This window comes from Sceloporus occidentalis, unplaced genomic scaffold (genome assembly GCF_023333645.1).
Source record: "Sceloporus occidentalis isolate IW3139 unplaced genomic scaffold, rSceOcc1.0.p SCAF_3, whole genome shotgun sequence".
Classification (NCBI taxonomy): domain Eukaryota; kingdom Metazoa; phylum Chordata; class Lepidosauria; order Squamata; family Phrynosomatidae; genus Sceloporus; species Sceloporus occidentalis.
The window spans coordinates 58,721,573-58,738,493 of record NW_028316983.1 but is presented as its reverse complement, the minus strand read 5'-3'; the positions used below and the strand labels follow the sequence as shown (position 1 = coordinate 58,738,493).

The 16,921-nt window shown below is 40.3% G+C and overlaps 1 protein-coding gene across 4 annotated transcripts in view; it reads left to right on the top strand.

Annotated features, from left to right (window-relative positions):
• The window catches only part of MDM4 (MDM4 regulator of p53), a 38,234-nt gene extending 30,849 nt beyond the window's left edge, over window positions 1-7,385 (top strand). For all 4 annotated transcript variants that reach the window (XM_089514572.1, XM_089514570.1, XM_089514571.1 and 1 more), the window contains 2 exons: window positions 688-768; window positions 4,584-7,385. In XM_089514572.1, coding sequence (XP_089370698.1) covers window positions 688-768; window positions 4,584-5,144 — 642 coding nt within the window. In that variant the 3' untranslated portion in view covers window positions 5,145-7,385. The remainder of the gene's footprint in view (window positions 1-687; window positions 769-4,583) is intronic.
• The last annotated feature ends 9,536 nt before the right edge of the window (window positions 7,386-16,921 follow it).

Below are 16,921 nucleotides of genomic sequence, written 5' to 3'. Positions count from 1 at the left end.
GAAATGATCCCCCACCCTTTTCCAGGACAGACAGCTGCCTGGGGAAAGAGGCACCTCTCTGTCCTGGGAAGGTGTGAGGAGCCAGGTGAAGAAGGAATGGGAGGGCAAGGAAAGAAGAGGAGCATGTGTGCTCCTGTTCCTCTCTTTCCACCCACCCATCCCTTTAACTGGCTTTCTGGTGAGGGGGAGTTATTCATGGTTTTTCCACGTTCGCGGAGGTCTTGCATCCCAACCCCCATGAATGTGGAAGGACAACTGTAGATCACACCAACAAAATTACACAGCTTGTGTTTTTAGGATTGTTGTTTTTTGGCTTGCTTTATATTGTGTAGGTAGAGAAGGCCAAATTAAAAATGGATTTGTATAAGAGAGATAGGAGACCAGTGTACAGACCCTTGTCATGGTAGTGTAACTAGCTTACTATATGTCTGTGCATACTAGCTAGAATTTCTCAGTATTTGTACATCATGAGTGTACAGTACTAGAAAATATTTTTGTAATTGTATACATTTTGTGTAGCACATTTAGCAATTCAGAGAGATTCATGATTAATAGGAGTACCAGAACAGAGTTACTTAAAAAACAAACTTGATAACATCAAGCAAAAGCTTAGGGCAGGGTGTTTCTTTCTTTAAGACAATAACAGTGACAGCTACACATCCTTTCTGTTTTATTTATATATTATAGGTGAGTGAAGTTACATCTTCAGATGATTTTGAAGATTCACAATCCTTAAGTGATGACACAGACATCGACATTACCACTGAGGTGTGTATACTTACAGCTTACTATCCCTTGTCTGTTTTATGTTTAGAAGTTTAAGGTATACATTTAGGTATACATCAGAGCACTTTACTTCATCTCTTTAAACCTTAAGCAATCAATTTGTAGCTTTTATTGCAACATCTAGACAGATGGTAATTAATCATATTGTGAGCACAAAACAGTCACAGATTAAACTAAAACAACATAATAGGCTAAATAATAAATAGGTAATGGTTAGTTTATGCTTAGTTGTAGATATTCAGCTTTCTATAATATTCTTCCATTCACTCTCTTAATGGCTGGTTGAGGGATTTCATTATGATATCCAGTGATACTTCAGTTAACAAAGCCTCTGACAAAGAAGCTCCTTTTTACAAAGTTTTTTTTACGTCCATTCAGCTTCCTCTTATTCCTTGTTCTTTGCCTAGGTGGAATTTTGTTTTGTTTTTATCTTGCAGCATCAACATTGGGAGAATGGTGAAGGGGAGGGCTGAAAAAACAGGCTTACACGGCTGGGTTGCAGAAGCATGTCTACAGTAAACAAGTTCAGTAAAGCTTGATCTGAGAAAGAATGTGATTCTACTACAACCAATCCTGTTGTAGTTGTGTGTGTCTGCCTACAATAGGCAAGGCAAACACAACAGCTTGCAGAATTGCTTACTGAGTATGAGTGAACAGCAAAAGAGAAAAAAGAAGAAAGTAGATTATCTTCCCTCATCAGCTACTGTCATCCTGTTGAAAAAGCATAAATCTCAGTGTTTCCTCACCAGAATGGAAATCATAAGAAAAGTGGAGTGTAGTGGAAGAAAAACTCATCCCTTGATCTGTCTTGGAAGAAAATTTCAAGTGGGCTTTTGAAGCTTCACAGTGTTTTTGTTTACTTAGACAAGGCTTACTTGATCTGGTTATTTCATTTCACGCATACATATTGTACTTGTTGTTGTGTGCCTTCAAGTCGTTTTATGGCGACCCTAAGGTGAATCTATCATGGGGTTTTCTTGGCAAGTTTCTTCAGAGTGGTTTGCCATTGGCCTTTTCTGAGGCTGAGAATGTGTGACTTTCCCAGGGTCACCCAGTGGGTTTACACACCTGAGCTGGGATTTGAACCCTGGTCTCCAGAGTCAGAGTTCAACAATTAAACCACTATGCCATGCTGGTTTTGAATAAAAAGTTAGCTTAAACAAGATGAACTGCTCTACTTTTTGGGAGTGGTTATCTACCCCATTCTTTCAGTGTTATTTCTGCCCCTGGCACCAAACTTTTTTTCAAAGAAATAATGCCCAGGAACCCATCTGCTTTCACTGAGGTGTATCTGTAGGTGATTAACTTGTTCTAGTCAGGGCTTCTTTGCACCCAATTGTTTAGAGGTCAGTTTTCAGCAAGTCACTGAGAAGGATGGGAGTGAACTAATGAATGTGACTCACTTACTGTCTAAAGAACAAAGGATATGAAGATTTTCAACATGACTGAAAACAGTAGATAAGACAGATGCTACGTTATGCATGTGACTATTTTTTTAAAATTTTAATTCAGTTTTATAAAAACCATAAATACAAAAAAATTGCAGGAGAAGAACAAATGCAAAGACAAAAAAGAGGAGACATGGAATCTCTTACCATGTCAATTAGTCCACATAGTAAATGAAAAGGAAAGAAAGAAAGAAAGAAAGAAAGAAAGAAAGAAAGAAAGGAAAAACCCCAGTAAATGATTATTTTTTTGGCTCACATTTGTTTGCGGTATTTGTCCAACCTAGATTATCTTGTATCCACAAGGGCTCATACAGAAAATTGTGGTCTAACATAATAGAAAACCAAAAGAAACCATGTTTCAAAATAATTGCTCCTCTTTTATATTTATTTCATTTGACAATTTTCTCAAATTGAGCAACTGACCACATTCTCCTAAATCTTCCCCCCCCCCCTATTGATAGACCACCCAAATTTTCCCAACTTTTACAACATTTTTACAAAAGCCAAAGCTAGGGAAATATAAGTTTTATGCAATATAACCTTATTTTACACAACAAAATAACAATGACAGAGTGAAACCCCCCTCAATAGTGTATATATTTACCAGTCATCTTTGAAAGATATTTTAAAAACAATAATTTTCAGTTTCAGCTAATCTTTGGACAGTATTAGCTACGTATGTTGCTGCAGTCTCTTAGAGGGAGGGGGAAAGGGCAAAGCAGATGCCCCACCAGGAGCAACCAGAGACCATTCTGGCCTCAAGTGTGCTGGGACAATGGCAGCCACGTGGACTCTTTCCAAAGTGGGCTGCCACTATGGTCACAAGCTGGCCACCACCAGGGGTCAGATTTAATCGTCTCCTTTTTGATCTGGTCCAAAAGACCGGATCACAGTGTCAGAGCGGCTTCTGGCCACTGGGAGGGGGTGCATCATCAGAAAGTTATGCCCCCAAAGCAGCCAGTGCTTTTGGTCAGTGCATTTCAAACCTATTTCTTCATGATCCTGCACCTTACATTTGTATAGCTGTATTGCCCTATCCAGACTTCTCTCAATTTTTTGTCCTGTCATCTTAGATATGAGCCAGAAATGGAGAGACGTGGATAGAGGAATTAGCTGGAAGGGTATCTTTCACCTGTATTCTCCTTTATTAACAAAAACAGTATATCCTATCCTTTCTTGATATTCTCCTGAAGGAGACATGTGACCAGAAATGTCTATCTAGTACCATCATATTTAACTTAAACAGTGTGTGGGGGGAATGATCTCAAGATAAATATATTGATGACTTTCTTTCAGATAGGTTCATTGGCCAGATTAAATGTACTGTAGTCTCACAACTTGGCTAAAACATTGTCAGGTACTCTTTGAGACATTTGAAATGAGCTGGATCACACAGCAATTCTTGAATTCTGTGCTTTGAAAAGACCCAAGTACCCTGTTTCCCTGAAAATAAGGCATACCAATAAAATAAGCTGTAGCAGGATTTCTAAGCATTTGCACAATATAAGCCGCACCCCGAAAATAAGACACAGTGATAGGTGTAGCTATTCAGCATGCCGGAGCGGAGCAGTAAAGAAGACGGGCAGCCCTTCTCATCTGCCCCATCATAAAAATAAGACATTCCCTGAAAATAAACCATAGTGTGTCTTCTTGAGGAAAAATAAATATAAGACAGTGTCTTATTTTCGGGGAAAAGCGGTATGTAGAAGAAAGAAATATGATGTACTCTAATGGGGCATTGTTTAATTTCTGAAAGATTTCTGTTTTAATCCCCCAACAAGGACATTTGCAGCTTAATCTCAGTGAATGATACCATTTCTTTAGTTTTTGTTTCATTTCTTTTTTGCTGGTTGCTTATTATTATTATTATTATTATTAACATTTATTTATAAAGCGCTGTAAATTTACACAGCGCTGTACGTACATACATACATACATTCTCTTTGCAAGAGAAGTGCATATCCTGCTTCTCATAGACTGCAGAATCAACCCATGCTGCTTGTAAGACAAATTGGACTGTCTTTGGTGTTGGATAACCGAATTAAAGCTTTAAATTCAAAAGCTGTTGCCCTTTGTGTATAGGATGATCAAGTAAGCCACCATCATTTGTGCAGATTCTACAGATTTTATGTATTTAGAGTATCTGAGAAATACACCTTTAACTGACATAAGGCACTACCTCTCCTTGAATTTGGAACTCAGCATTGAAAATTTATGATAGTGTAGAGAAGGAGAAATTGTCTTGTAGGATTCTGCAGGGTTAGGAATCAGAGTGAGATTCAGGAGCTAAGGAGCTAAATATGCATCCACTGACTTGTGTTTTATTTGACTTCTTTTTTCATTCATCAGGACTGTTGGCAGTGTACCAAATGCAAGAAATTCAACTCCCCCATCAAACGATATTGTTTCCGCTGCTGGGCCTTAAGGAAAGACTGGTTCTCTGACTGCCCCAGACTTGTACATTCTCTCTCCGCATCCAACATGGCTTCTATGCAAAGTACAGAGGAGGCAGAAGGGATGGATGTCCCAGACTGCCGAAGGACAGTATCAGCTCCAGTTGTACGGCCTAAAGACCTGTGCAGCTCAGAAATTAAATGTAGGTTAAGCCCTAAAAGCTCCATGGATTCCTTAGATTTGGCACAGGTATGTGAAGGAAGAGCAGCCTCACTACAGTTGGGTAAGTGCAAAGAAAAGAAAGAGGAAGAAGTGCAATCCTTTGATAGTAGGAAAGAATTGGGGAAACCTTGCCTTGTGTGCCAGAAGAGGCCACGGAACGGGAATATTGTCCACGGAAGGACAGCTCATCTTGTGGCCTGTTTTACATGTGCCAAAATGTTAAAAAAGGTGCGATCTCCTTGCCCGTTGTGTAAGAAACAGATACATATGGTGATCAAGGCTTACATAATATAGATGTGTCACTTGCTGGGGGTTGTAGGGGATGCTGTTTCTACCATTGCCAACACAATGAGATGATGCTTACTTTGGTTATTACTTTTAGTTTTCTGTTTGCATATATGTCTTAGTTGTCGGAGGGAGGGAGGGGCGTTAAGGGTGGTTTAAGCTTCCATGGTACTCTGCAAATGTTATGAGGAGTCACGCATCTTTCTCATGAGGAGATGAGTGTGGTTCTAATGTGGGAATAATTCCATAGCTTCTCCATAGTGAAGAAGGACTATCTGCATCATGTTCTGGAGGCACAAAAAGAGGGCAATTTATAATTCTTCTTTTTTTAAAAAAAAACTTCCTATGGCATGAGAGACCATCTGGAGTTGAATTTATACTAAGTTTCTATATGTATGCTAAGTATGTATTAACTTGTCTTTTGTCCCTTGCACAGTGATTTTTTTAAGTATTTGAAAGCCCAAGTATATCTAATAGTTGAATCCCAAGCACTAAGCATTTTTCCAGCTATATATTGTTTTTTGTCTATATACGATGCCCCTTTTTGTCAGGTGCCTCAACTAATATATTGGGCAGCTCCTCCTGGAAGAAGATATTTGCCACCTTGTTGGTCTATGACTCTTCTGCCAAGCTTGTTAAACTTTGGGACTGAACTCTTCTGCTAAGTTTGTTTAACTTTGGGACTGAACCCTTATGGCATTTTCTCTTGTGAGCTGTTTTCACAGTATATGTACTGCTCATGTGTGTATGTGTGCATAAATGTGTGTTTGTGTGAGTGTACATGTGTGAGAGAGAAAGAAGTGAGGATAGGAAGATTACTTGCAAAACTGATAGAGGAAAGATGTATTTGTATTAAAATTGTACAAAATGTATAAAATGCATATTGTATTTTTCTCTATTAGCTCAAAGCTATGAGTGCTGTCTGGCTATTTAACCAAAAAGCATTTGCAAAGAGAGACTGCTCTAGTGAGCTGTGTGTACAGTTGAGCTTTGTTGTTGGGTACCACAATAAAAAAAAATGCAAACCATTTAGCAGTCAGCTGCAGGGTTCTGTTCTTCATCCTGGCCAGTGGCTTGTAACTGTGAATTGTTTGGTAAAAATGAGTTTAAGGTGCTCAGATGTAATACTTTCATGCCCCTAATTTATTTCTGAGAAGAAAGAGCAGTAAGATGATTTAGGGATTTATCTGATTTAAAAACTTTTTTGAGACCTAGTTATTTAAAATCTAGTAACATAGTTTTTAAAAATGTATCCAGCTGATTACAGCTCCTTGTGTGGAAAAAAGACCTTGACTTGCAGTAATTATACCCTTCACTTGGTAGATTTTATGTTGCTGGAATAATTATGTTTGTTCTCACTCCTCTAACTTCTAAAGATACAGTCCGCCCTCCTTATCTGTGGACTTGCCATCCGTGGATTTAACCATCTGCAGACAGCAAGCCCCTGTTTTTCTTAATTGCAGCCTGTACATGCGGCCATGTCCATGCCATGTTGCCATAAAAAACAAACAAACAGGACCTGACCATATGGGGATTTTGGTATCCAGAACAGATCCCCCCATGGATATGGAGGTCAACTATAAATGAAATCTTTATCTTGTATTATTGAGGCTAAAACAGATCAAATTGTTACAAGTTTACTACTTTTATGGTCCTCTCCTGGATGCAGCTGTATCAGTTATGCTAGAGCTATTTTTAAAGGTCAGAGTGTCATCACAATTTGTCTCCATAATTGACAAAAGTACTATAAAATTAGATAATTTGTATATTAAAAATGTAAAGCAGTTTAGATTTCTTATGTCAGCAATAAACTTTTCAACACCAGTTGTGAAGGATATAGGCTATATGATATACTTAATATGAGGCAGCCCAGTAGAAGTTGCCAGTTAATCCCCTGACATGATGACATAGTATGAATTTGTACACCATTGCTTCCCATTTTTTGATACTACTGTCAAGGTTTGGGAAAACTACATAGAAAAACATGTTGCTGTGTAGGTGGGAGAGAACCTGTGTTATGGTGTAGGGGAGAGATAACTGATCCAGGTTTGTGTAGTAGCCAAGTGCTGTTGTTTAGATCTGTGCAGATGCCTTTAATCTGGGTTCCTCCCCCCCCCCTTCCAATCCTATTTTCAGTCATTATGTATTAGAAATTATTTTACTTTGTGGATGAATCTGTAGGCCTAATGGGCCCTCTACTTTGTACTTTTTCTGCAATTTGTTTAAATAAAATTCTGCAAGTGTATTAAATGCAGTGTTATTCCACTATCAGATTATTCAATTTATATTTAGAAAGAACTGTTCAAATGATAACCCCCATCTCAGATTCTGAATTTAATTATTGAACTTCAGTAATTAGTTATGTTACAAGGTAAATAAATTAACATGCTGTCTTGATTTTTCTTCCAGCCATATCTGTAAATTGCTTACTGCACAAGGCATCTCAAAATGGCAATCTCAACAAATATTGTTATCTCTGAGAAGGAATCTGTATTGGAAAGTTTTAAGATTTTGTGTCTGGAGATCTGCATATTAGAACGTTTCTAACTTTAATACAGTCTTGAGCTTCCTTATGCACAAATGTAAATTACAGCTTGAAATTCAAGAAATAAAGCTGCTGCTGTTCCATTTTCATCAGAAATTACTAATGTCATAACAGTGGCTGTGACATGCCTTGTATTATTTGTTTGTGCCAGGGACAAGAGAATAGTACTGCTTGTGGTCTTCAGTCTCATTCGGTAATCTTCCAAAGACATTTGTCACACCTGTTTCACTTTACTGGTTAGACTGTTGTATGGGAAACCCCATGTTATAATTTGCATTCACTTGTGAAGCATACCTTGTGGTTGTGAGACTTAAAGAAGGCTGGGAGCCATGTGTGACTGAATTTTTTAGAGGAAGAGTAAGCTAAAATGTAATGAGCTTTATGTCCAATCACATGTTTAGTTTTCCTAAAGGAGAACAATCTAGCACCAAGGACAATAGTCCTAGAAAAAACAGCACACACAAACTTATTAAATCACTCTTCTGACAGCATCATTACAACTCTGGGTGTAGCTGCACTGCAGAAATAATCCAGTTTGTCATGGCTCAGGGCTATGTTATGGCCCAGAGTGCTCTAAAAGAGAAGGCTAAATGTCTCACAAAACTACAGTCCCAGAATTCCATAGCATTGAGCCATGGCAGTTAAAGTGGTGCCAAACTGGATTATTTCTACAGAGTGGATGCAGACTTTGCAATTTGCTGCTTTCAGGTTTCAGTATCCTCAAATTTCCCAGCGGCATCACAGAAAACTGCCATCATCAATATGTGTTAGCTTATCCAAATCTCAAACATGATCCACTGCAGCACTGCCAAACTGCTAATGTTGGCAATAAATAGGAAGCTGAGTAATCAGACAACATGGCTCAAAATGACGGTTTCCATGTCTCGGAGAAGGTGTGTGGTGCTAGTGGGGAATTCCTTGCTGAGTAGTACAGAAGCAATGGTTTGTGGCCCTAACAAGATGTCTTGGGAGGTATGTTGTCTGGGGCAAAATGTATGACATAACAGAGAGGCTGACAAGACTTGTCAAGCCTGCTGACGGTTACCCCTTCCTTTTGATCCACATGAGTACCAGTGTACAAGGCACAGCCTTCAGAATATCATAAAGAATTATGAGACTCTGGGTAAGAAGCTGAAAGAGCTGGATGCACAGGCTGTCATCTCTTCTCCCAGGGCACAGTCCAGGAAGGGAGAGGAAAATAGTGGAGGTGAATAACTGGGACTGCAGGTGGTGCTACTGAAAATTTGGATTCTTGGACCTACAGTTGCAGGAGATGGGACTTCTGGCAAGGGATGTGTTGCACATCACACCAGCTGGAAGAAATGTTTTTGCTAACAGTCTCAAAAATTTGATCAGGGGGCTTTAAACTGAGCTATGTTGGGGAGGGAGACAGTATCCTGGTGGTCAGGAGTTCATCAAGGTCAGGAGATAATAATAACCAAACTGTTTAGAGGGAACAAGAGAAACAATGCAAGGACCCAACAGTGAGAAGGGAAACATTTACATAGTCATCTAGGGGTGGCAGTCCATGCCCTTAGATATCACTACACTAATGTACAAAGCATGGGAAATAAACAAGATCTTGAACTCCTAGCACAGCAAGCCAAATACAATACAGTAGGCATCACTGAGACCTGGTGGGATGAGTTTCATAACAAATGTAGCATTAGAGGAGAAAAATATGCTATAACAGGAAGGGAATAGTAGTAGCATTATATGTCAAGGATGTTTACATCTGTGAAGAGATCCAAGACTTAAAACCTGGCAGCCACGTGGAGAGCATTCAGATAAAATTAAAAGGGGAGCGAAACAACAGGGATGCTATTGTGGGAGTCTGCTACAGATCTTGAAGTCAGACTGAGAAATTGGGTGATGCCTGATTTCATTAAACTTGGGAAAATACTGGGTGTGATCCTGTGGTCAAGAATAGTTAAAAAGGAGTTACTGAAGATACAGTTCAAAACAATTCCACTGAGGAGGAATAGTTGGAGGTGTCGCAAGAAGCCAGGATGAGTTACTAAAAAAAAATGAATAATGAAATGGAAGAGGGGGGATCACCAAAGAAGAATTTTAAAAAATAGCATGTGTAGAGGGAAAAGTCAGAAAAGCAAAAGTGCAGCATGAGCTCATGCTTGCTAGAGAGGTTAAGAACAATAAATAGGGTGTTTTTGGCTATGTTTGTAGCAAAAGGAAGAAGAAGAAAATGGCAGACATCTGCTTCCCCAACTCTCCCGGGGGTCCTGCCCCCCACAGCCATTTCCCAGCCAGCGGCTTTCATTGCCTCCCATCCCCATGACAGGGACTCTCTGCCTGGGGATCAAGGCCTTCCCTCCTGGGTGTTGCCTTCCTCTCCCTCTGCCCCCCCCCCCCCAGGTCCTCTTCGGAGGCCATTCCCTCCAATGAAAGGGGTAAATTTATCCCCAAACACCACAAGCAGCTCAAGTCCATTAAACCAGGTGGGAAAAAGCCTGCCAAATCTCTCCACTCCAGGGCTGGCCTCAAGTGCAGGGCGACCCCTACTGGCCACCACACAAACACCAAAAAGGCCAAATTTGTTCTTTCTGACCATTCATCTGATGAGATTTTAGATTCTAATTCACAATCCCAGTCTGTGTCTGGGGGGGGGGGGGGGGTGAAGGTGAGCTCTCTGAAGAGGAGAAAGCTGACATCCCTTTGCCTCCTTCTTCGGCCAGATTCTTTGCTTCTGAAGATTTCTCTGTTCTACTCAGAAAGGCTGTTAAGTCAATTGAACTAACTGAGGCGCGTTCTGGACGGGCCCAATGGGGCGCCGTCGTTACGCATGAGGGGCGGTGCTTCCTGACGTGCCTTGTTCCTCGCGTGTAACAACTACGTCAAAATAGCGGTGCCGCATACAGATGGGCGCCGCCATTTTGATGTTGCGGGCGTGCACCGGAAGTGGCGCCGCGAGTGCGCGCCTCGTGCCTTGCGGCATCTCTTCCGAGGTGCAGGAAAAAGCACAATTTTGGCGCTTCTTTATTGCTGCGCCCGGGAACTGCGTGGTTTGGCCGCTGTGGTTCCCGGATGCAGCAACCGGCAGCGGTGCGAGACCGCCCGTTTTGGGTGGTCTGTAACGCGCCTGAGACTTCAAAACCTGTAGAGCCCATAGATACTGATGTACCTCATAGGCAAAGGCAAATCATTTCTTCAACCTCGTCCTACAGGTGCTGAAGTACCCTTCCCATCTGACTTCATGAGAGTAGTTAGAGAAGAATGGTCTAAGCCCACAGCTGTCAGACCAAACCCTGCAGCTGTCAAACAATTTTATACCTTACCTCAGTCTGTGATGTCAAAATTCCAGGTGCCCTTGGTTGACACACCAGTTTCTGCCAAAGACAGTAATGGCACTCTAAAAATCCCAGAAGATAAAGGGCTGATTCGGCTTTAAAGAAGAGCTTTGAGGCTTCTACTACAGCTATCAGGGCCTCATCTTCCATTTCTGTCCTATCCAGGGCAGCATATGGATGCGCCAAAGACATCATTCAACTGATCCCCAAAGGTGATGCCCATCTTCGACGGGGAATAAACAAACTCATTAAAGTTTTGGCATTCACTTCAGACGCATCTCTGGACAGTATTCAGTTTTGCGCTAGAGCTCAGGCTGAATCCATCCCAGTCAGAAGACAGCTCTGGCTCAAAAACTCCAGAGCAGTGGATTCAAACTATAAGAAAAGAGATTCTACTCAACATTAGAATGAACTTCATGACAGTAAGAGCTGTTCGACAGTGGAATACTCAGAGTGTGATGGAGTCTCTTCTTTTTAAACAGGCTGGATGGCCATCTGTCAAGCGTGCTTTGATTGTGTATTCATCCATGTTGAGGTTGGACTGGATGGTCCTTGAGGTATCTTCCAACTCTGATTCTATGAATTACTTTAGACCTGAAAGTCTTTCTGGTAGTAAGTGTAGTAAGCTTGAGTAAACTAATGGCATGTGTGCACTCTCAAGTAGTGGAAGGTGCGTCTGAGCCAGAATCTATACTTGTGCTAGGAGACGTGCTTTAACTAAGAATGTCACAAATAGTTGAAGCATTATGATTAATTTCCTGTTTACTGCAATAAATGGTATGTTGCCATGATCATTATTTGAACATAACTAGCATGCTATCTCCACAAACTATCTCAAAGTAAGGGAGTGGAAATGAGTATTATCTGTTGAAATAGGCTAGAAATACCGGGGGGTAGCTGACACATGTTATTTGCCTTCAAGTAACCTTGAAGTCTTTAACCACACCGTTTTTTCCCTCCTTGAATATATTTCCAGGAGAAGGGAAACCAACTAGCTGAAACATAGACTTAATAAAAATATTGCTGTGCTTGTGCTTGTATGTTTAATATTAAAATACTGTTAACCAATTAAATTGCCAGTGCAGTTAGAACTTTTTGTATGCAAATAATCTAGTAGCTAACTTGGATTTTTTTCTCTCAATGAAATGGAAGTTTAATCACTGCCACTAGAGGAAAGGACTAATTTATTTGTGAAATAAATAAAAGGATTTAGTAAATGGAAATCCTTACCTTAGAATTCTCAGTCTTTTTGAGAACTGGTTAACTAAACATTTCTCTTCCAGCTCTTTAATAATATAAATTTTAGGAGCAGGCAGGCATAATTGATGAAGGTTGGATGTTAAAGAGACTGAAAATGAGATCTGAATTTTGTGTCAGGCTTTAATGGAAATTACTGCAATGATCTTTTTGGGCCATATCCTTGTCCTGAAGTCGTTTTGAATAAAGGTGCATTAATTAGTATAATTTACAATGCTGAATGCAAAATTTCTAATCTCGGGACATTTTGCCTCTTTATACAATCTTCCATTTGGTAAATGGTAGAAGAGATGGGGGGAAATAGTCCACTACTTGATAATAAAAGTCCTGCTGCTCTATAGAAATAGCTGTAGTATTACTCAGCTACAACTGGATGGCACTAGTTACACATGAGAAGCAGTAAATTCAGGTGTGTAATATTTAGATAGGTCTCATCTTAACTAAGAAAAATGAATGCATTGGTATAAATATTTGGGTGCAGTCTATTGTACAGAATCCAGAACTGAGGGTAACCAGATAGTATGTGGTTAGAGCAATAAGCCACTCCAATAAATGTGTCCAGGCCAACCACCCTTCCGAAAGTGCTAGAGTGTCCAGTCACTCTAGTCTACTCTAATGTGTGTTGGCAAAATTCAAGTAAAAACAACTTAGTAGAAGTAATGTTTCAAGCTCTAAGAAACCCTGAAATATAGGCATGCAAAGCTATTTTTAATTAGTATTTGTGCTGGCCAAATGGCCATAATAAAGTTATTAATTAATTAATTAGTATTATAGATTGGCTTGAACAATGAAAAAAATGACAAAGGCTTGGAACAGACGGGCTTTTGAGGCCCCCTCGTCACATGTGAGGGCTGCCTGGTGGGCGGAGTGCACCTGGCAGCCCTCGCACGTGACGAGGGCGCCGCAGCTGCAACGTGTCCACGAGACACAGCGTGTATTGGTGATGTCACAGCTGCGCCAGCTCCAAATGGGCCGGCGCAGTTGCGACGTCACCGTGGTGTCACTGGCACTTTAGGCCGCAGAAGTGCGGTGCAAAAAAGGAGCCGCTTCCCAGCACTCCTTTTTTGCTCTGCAGGAGCACCATGCAATTTGGTTGCTGCAGCGCTCCTGTGCAGCAAAGAGAGGCGCCAGGGACATGCCTCTTTCTGGCGGTTTGTACCCCACCAAAGCTAGATGTAATGTAGCTGTCTAAGACCTTTCCAAGCTGACCTGTAAAGGGCTGTTCCACTGATTTTTTAGAACAGCCTTAAGCTTTCACAGTGTGTGTAATATTTGTTAGACTTGGAAAACTGAGCCCCACTTACAGCTTCTTTTTTGTAATGCACATACACATGTTTATGCATGAATTCATAGTGTTCATCTATAGTACCCTGTTATCAGCTTTGGTTGATACACCAGCTGTGCCCTTTCCTGGAAGTTAGGGACCTTGAAATTGTAGTGCATGCGCTGGTAACCTTCCGTCTTGGTTTCTTAATGCAACCTGCATGGGGCTACCCTCATGCTTGATCCGGAAACTGCAGTTAGTACAGAATATGGCAGTCAGACTGGTCTCAGGGTCAACTAGACGAGACCATATAACGCGGATCCTAAGATCACTTCACTGGCTGCCTATTAGTTTCCGGGCCCAGTACAAAGTGTTGGTTATCACCTTTAAAGCCCTAAATGGTTTGGGTCCAACCTATCTTCAGGACCGTCTCCTTCCGTGCAACCCACTGCAAGTACTCAGGTCCTCTGGGAGGATTTTGTTGCAACTTATAAAAACTAGATTGTCAGCTACTTCCCAGAGGACCTTTTCGGCAACCACTCCCAGATTATGGAATGGCCTGCTGGATGAGATCCGTCATATAACCACCTTAAACAGCTTTTAAAAAGCTGTTAAGACACATCTCTTCCAGCAGGCCTTTCCCGAATAGATACTTGGCCACCAAAAAATGAATACCTAATTGTTGGACCGTGATTTTCGTGTTGTAATCACTGTTATTTTGTTGTGTATTATTTTAAGTTACATTTTATATTGTAAATTGTTTAATTGTATTTTAAGGAGTGGGTGGGATTGGGGGATATGGATTGTATATTTTAATGCTGTAAGCCGCCCTGATTGTGATGAGCAGAGAGGTGGAATAAAAATAAATTTTATATTATTATTATTATTATTATTATTATCTGAAGTAGGATTAAAAGAAATGGGGCCTGCTCAGGTATAGCATGTGAATAAAAAATAAACAAACACAGATTTGCCTGCTGCTCCTGCACCCTATAACCACTTATGCTTGCTTGACTTCAAGTAGAACTTCATTCACAGATGAAACCCCAGCTTTATCAGGGTTATTGGAGTTGGGTGAGCAGTGCTGTTTCTGACCCATGTTTCTTCCCCCATTGCTCTTTCCCTTCCATAAATTAAATTGTAATCTAAGGAATTCAACTGATCTATAAAACACAGAGCTTCTTCTCCTTCATGTGACACCATAACCTCTCATGATTTTTTTGTTTTAAACTGAAATGGCTTTTAGTCACATAAGTTTCTACTGGGGGGGGGGGGGGGGCTTTTGATGAGACAGGGAGGAAACTGCAGCAAATGGTTCCCACTCTCTTGAGTAAGTTCTTAGATATTTCCTGGATTTAATAGTGGGCTTGATGAAGGCCAGTGCAATAATATTGGATCCTGATATTACGGAGGTGTTGTGAGCAGATGGCCCTAACATCTAGTATGTTGATGCTCAGTATTTTCTAGGATGCATCACCTTCCTGGATATAGAGCAAGTTTGCAACTCAGGATCTTTGATTTGGGCTCTTTCTAGAGATCAAAATAGCCTCTGTGGTAAAGAGTATTTTGTCAAAGATAAACAACTGCAGAATGAGTTTTTTTTTTCTGAACTGTGCTCTGTATTCTGGTATTGTAATCTTGGATTACAGTACATGAAGTTCCCTTGAAGATGGTCCAGAAGCATCGTAGTACCGAATGCAACTGCCAAACTTTTAATTGATGCATCCCAGCCTGTTTGTTTCTAGGCTTACTTCAGTGTTGGTTCTTATCTTCAAAATCCATAAATAACTAACATAAATAAAAATGTGTCACATCAATATTTTCATAGATTTTACAGATCTTTAATATGTGTGCTAGATATTCACTGTTCCTTGGTTTTGTAAAAAAAAAAATGCTATGATGTGCACTGTTCTGGAATCTCATAGGGTAAAATTTGGTATCAATATATTTTAAACCAATATCTACTGTCCCCCCCCCCCAAATACAATGAAAGTAAACTCTGTAACAATAGCTAGTTGTTTGTTGTTGTGTATCTCCAAGTCATTTCTGATGTACGATGACCCTATGACAGGGTTTTCTTGGCAAATTTTGCTCAGAGGAGGTTTGTCTTTGCCCTCAGAGGCTGAGAGAATGTGACTTGCCCAAGGTCATCAAGTGGGATTCAAACCCTGGTCTCCAGAGTTGTATCCAGTAATCAAACCAGCACACAATGCTGGCCCCTAATAGCTAGTTATACTTCTTCCAAAATGGTTTCAAGTTGTACTTTGACTGATCTTAGTTGAACAATCTCTGTTGGTACTGTCAGTCTTCTCGCACTTTTAAGCAATAATGGAGCAGTCTAGTGCAGGTAGATCCCACTAATGGGTCTTATTCTCAAATAAATGTCTACAAAATCACAAACTTGGTCACTCCATGTGTTCTAGAATTCATTCTTTGATTAATCTCTTGTAGTTCTTCTCTCTTCTAATTGCACCCATTGACTCTTACTGTAACATATCTCCCTTGCTCCCTAGCCTTCCGTTTTTGTAGGATTGCTTTGTAAGAAGAATTGGAAATATATTTATGTAAATTTTTATCATTGCATTTTCAAGGCATCAGCTTAGCTGAGCTTTTCCTCCCCCACCCTTTTCTCAGTGGACAAGAGCCATCTGCTCTTCGTTTGCCTTATAGACACAGCAAATCTAATCTCCTTTTATAACAGAGAGACTTATTAGAGTGTGATGAAATTATTTAACTCTGCTTCTGCCAACTCTACAGTCAGACAAATACTTCTGATTTCTTGTCAAATAAATGTTTCTGATTTTTAGTACATTCCCTTTTTGCATTAAAGAGAGCAGAACATGCAGCTGTGACTTCTCTGCAGAGATCAATCCAATGATATTGTCTGTTCCAAGATGCTAATATCTACATTAAATCCTGTATTTTTGAAGTGAGGGGTAAGGAGCAACATCTTATGTAAGGCAAAGGGAGAGGCTACACAATTTTCACTCTGGAAGGCAATTTATCTGTTTATGTATTGTTTCAGGTGAGATGGATAGTGACACCTTGTGCATTCAGTGGGCCCTTGGCATCTGCTGGAGTCTGGTTCCAGGAAATCCCATGGATACCAAAATCAGTAGATCTCAAATCCCATTAAATACAATCACATAGTAAAATGGTGTTCCTTGTATATTTTCAACCTCTGGGTAAAGAATTTGTGGATATGGAGGGGCAACTGTTCATTCTTTTCAGTGATGTGAAACTGGAATAGTAGCAAATTTTGCAAATTTTAATCCAGTTTTCAGGCCTTCTACCACAAAGGTAACTGGAAACTCATAGAAAGAATTGTAGAGTTAGAAGAGATCTCAAGGGCCATCCAGTCCTACCTACTGTACGTGTATATTTTGACTCATGTATCATAAAATAAAATGGATTG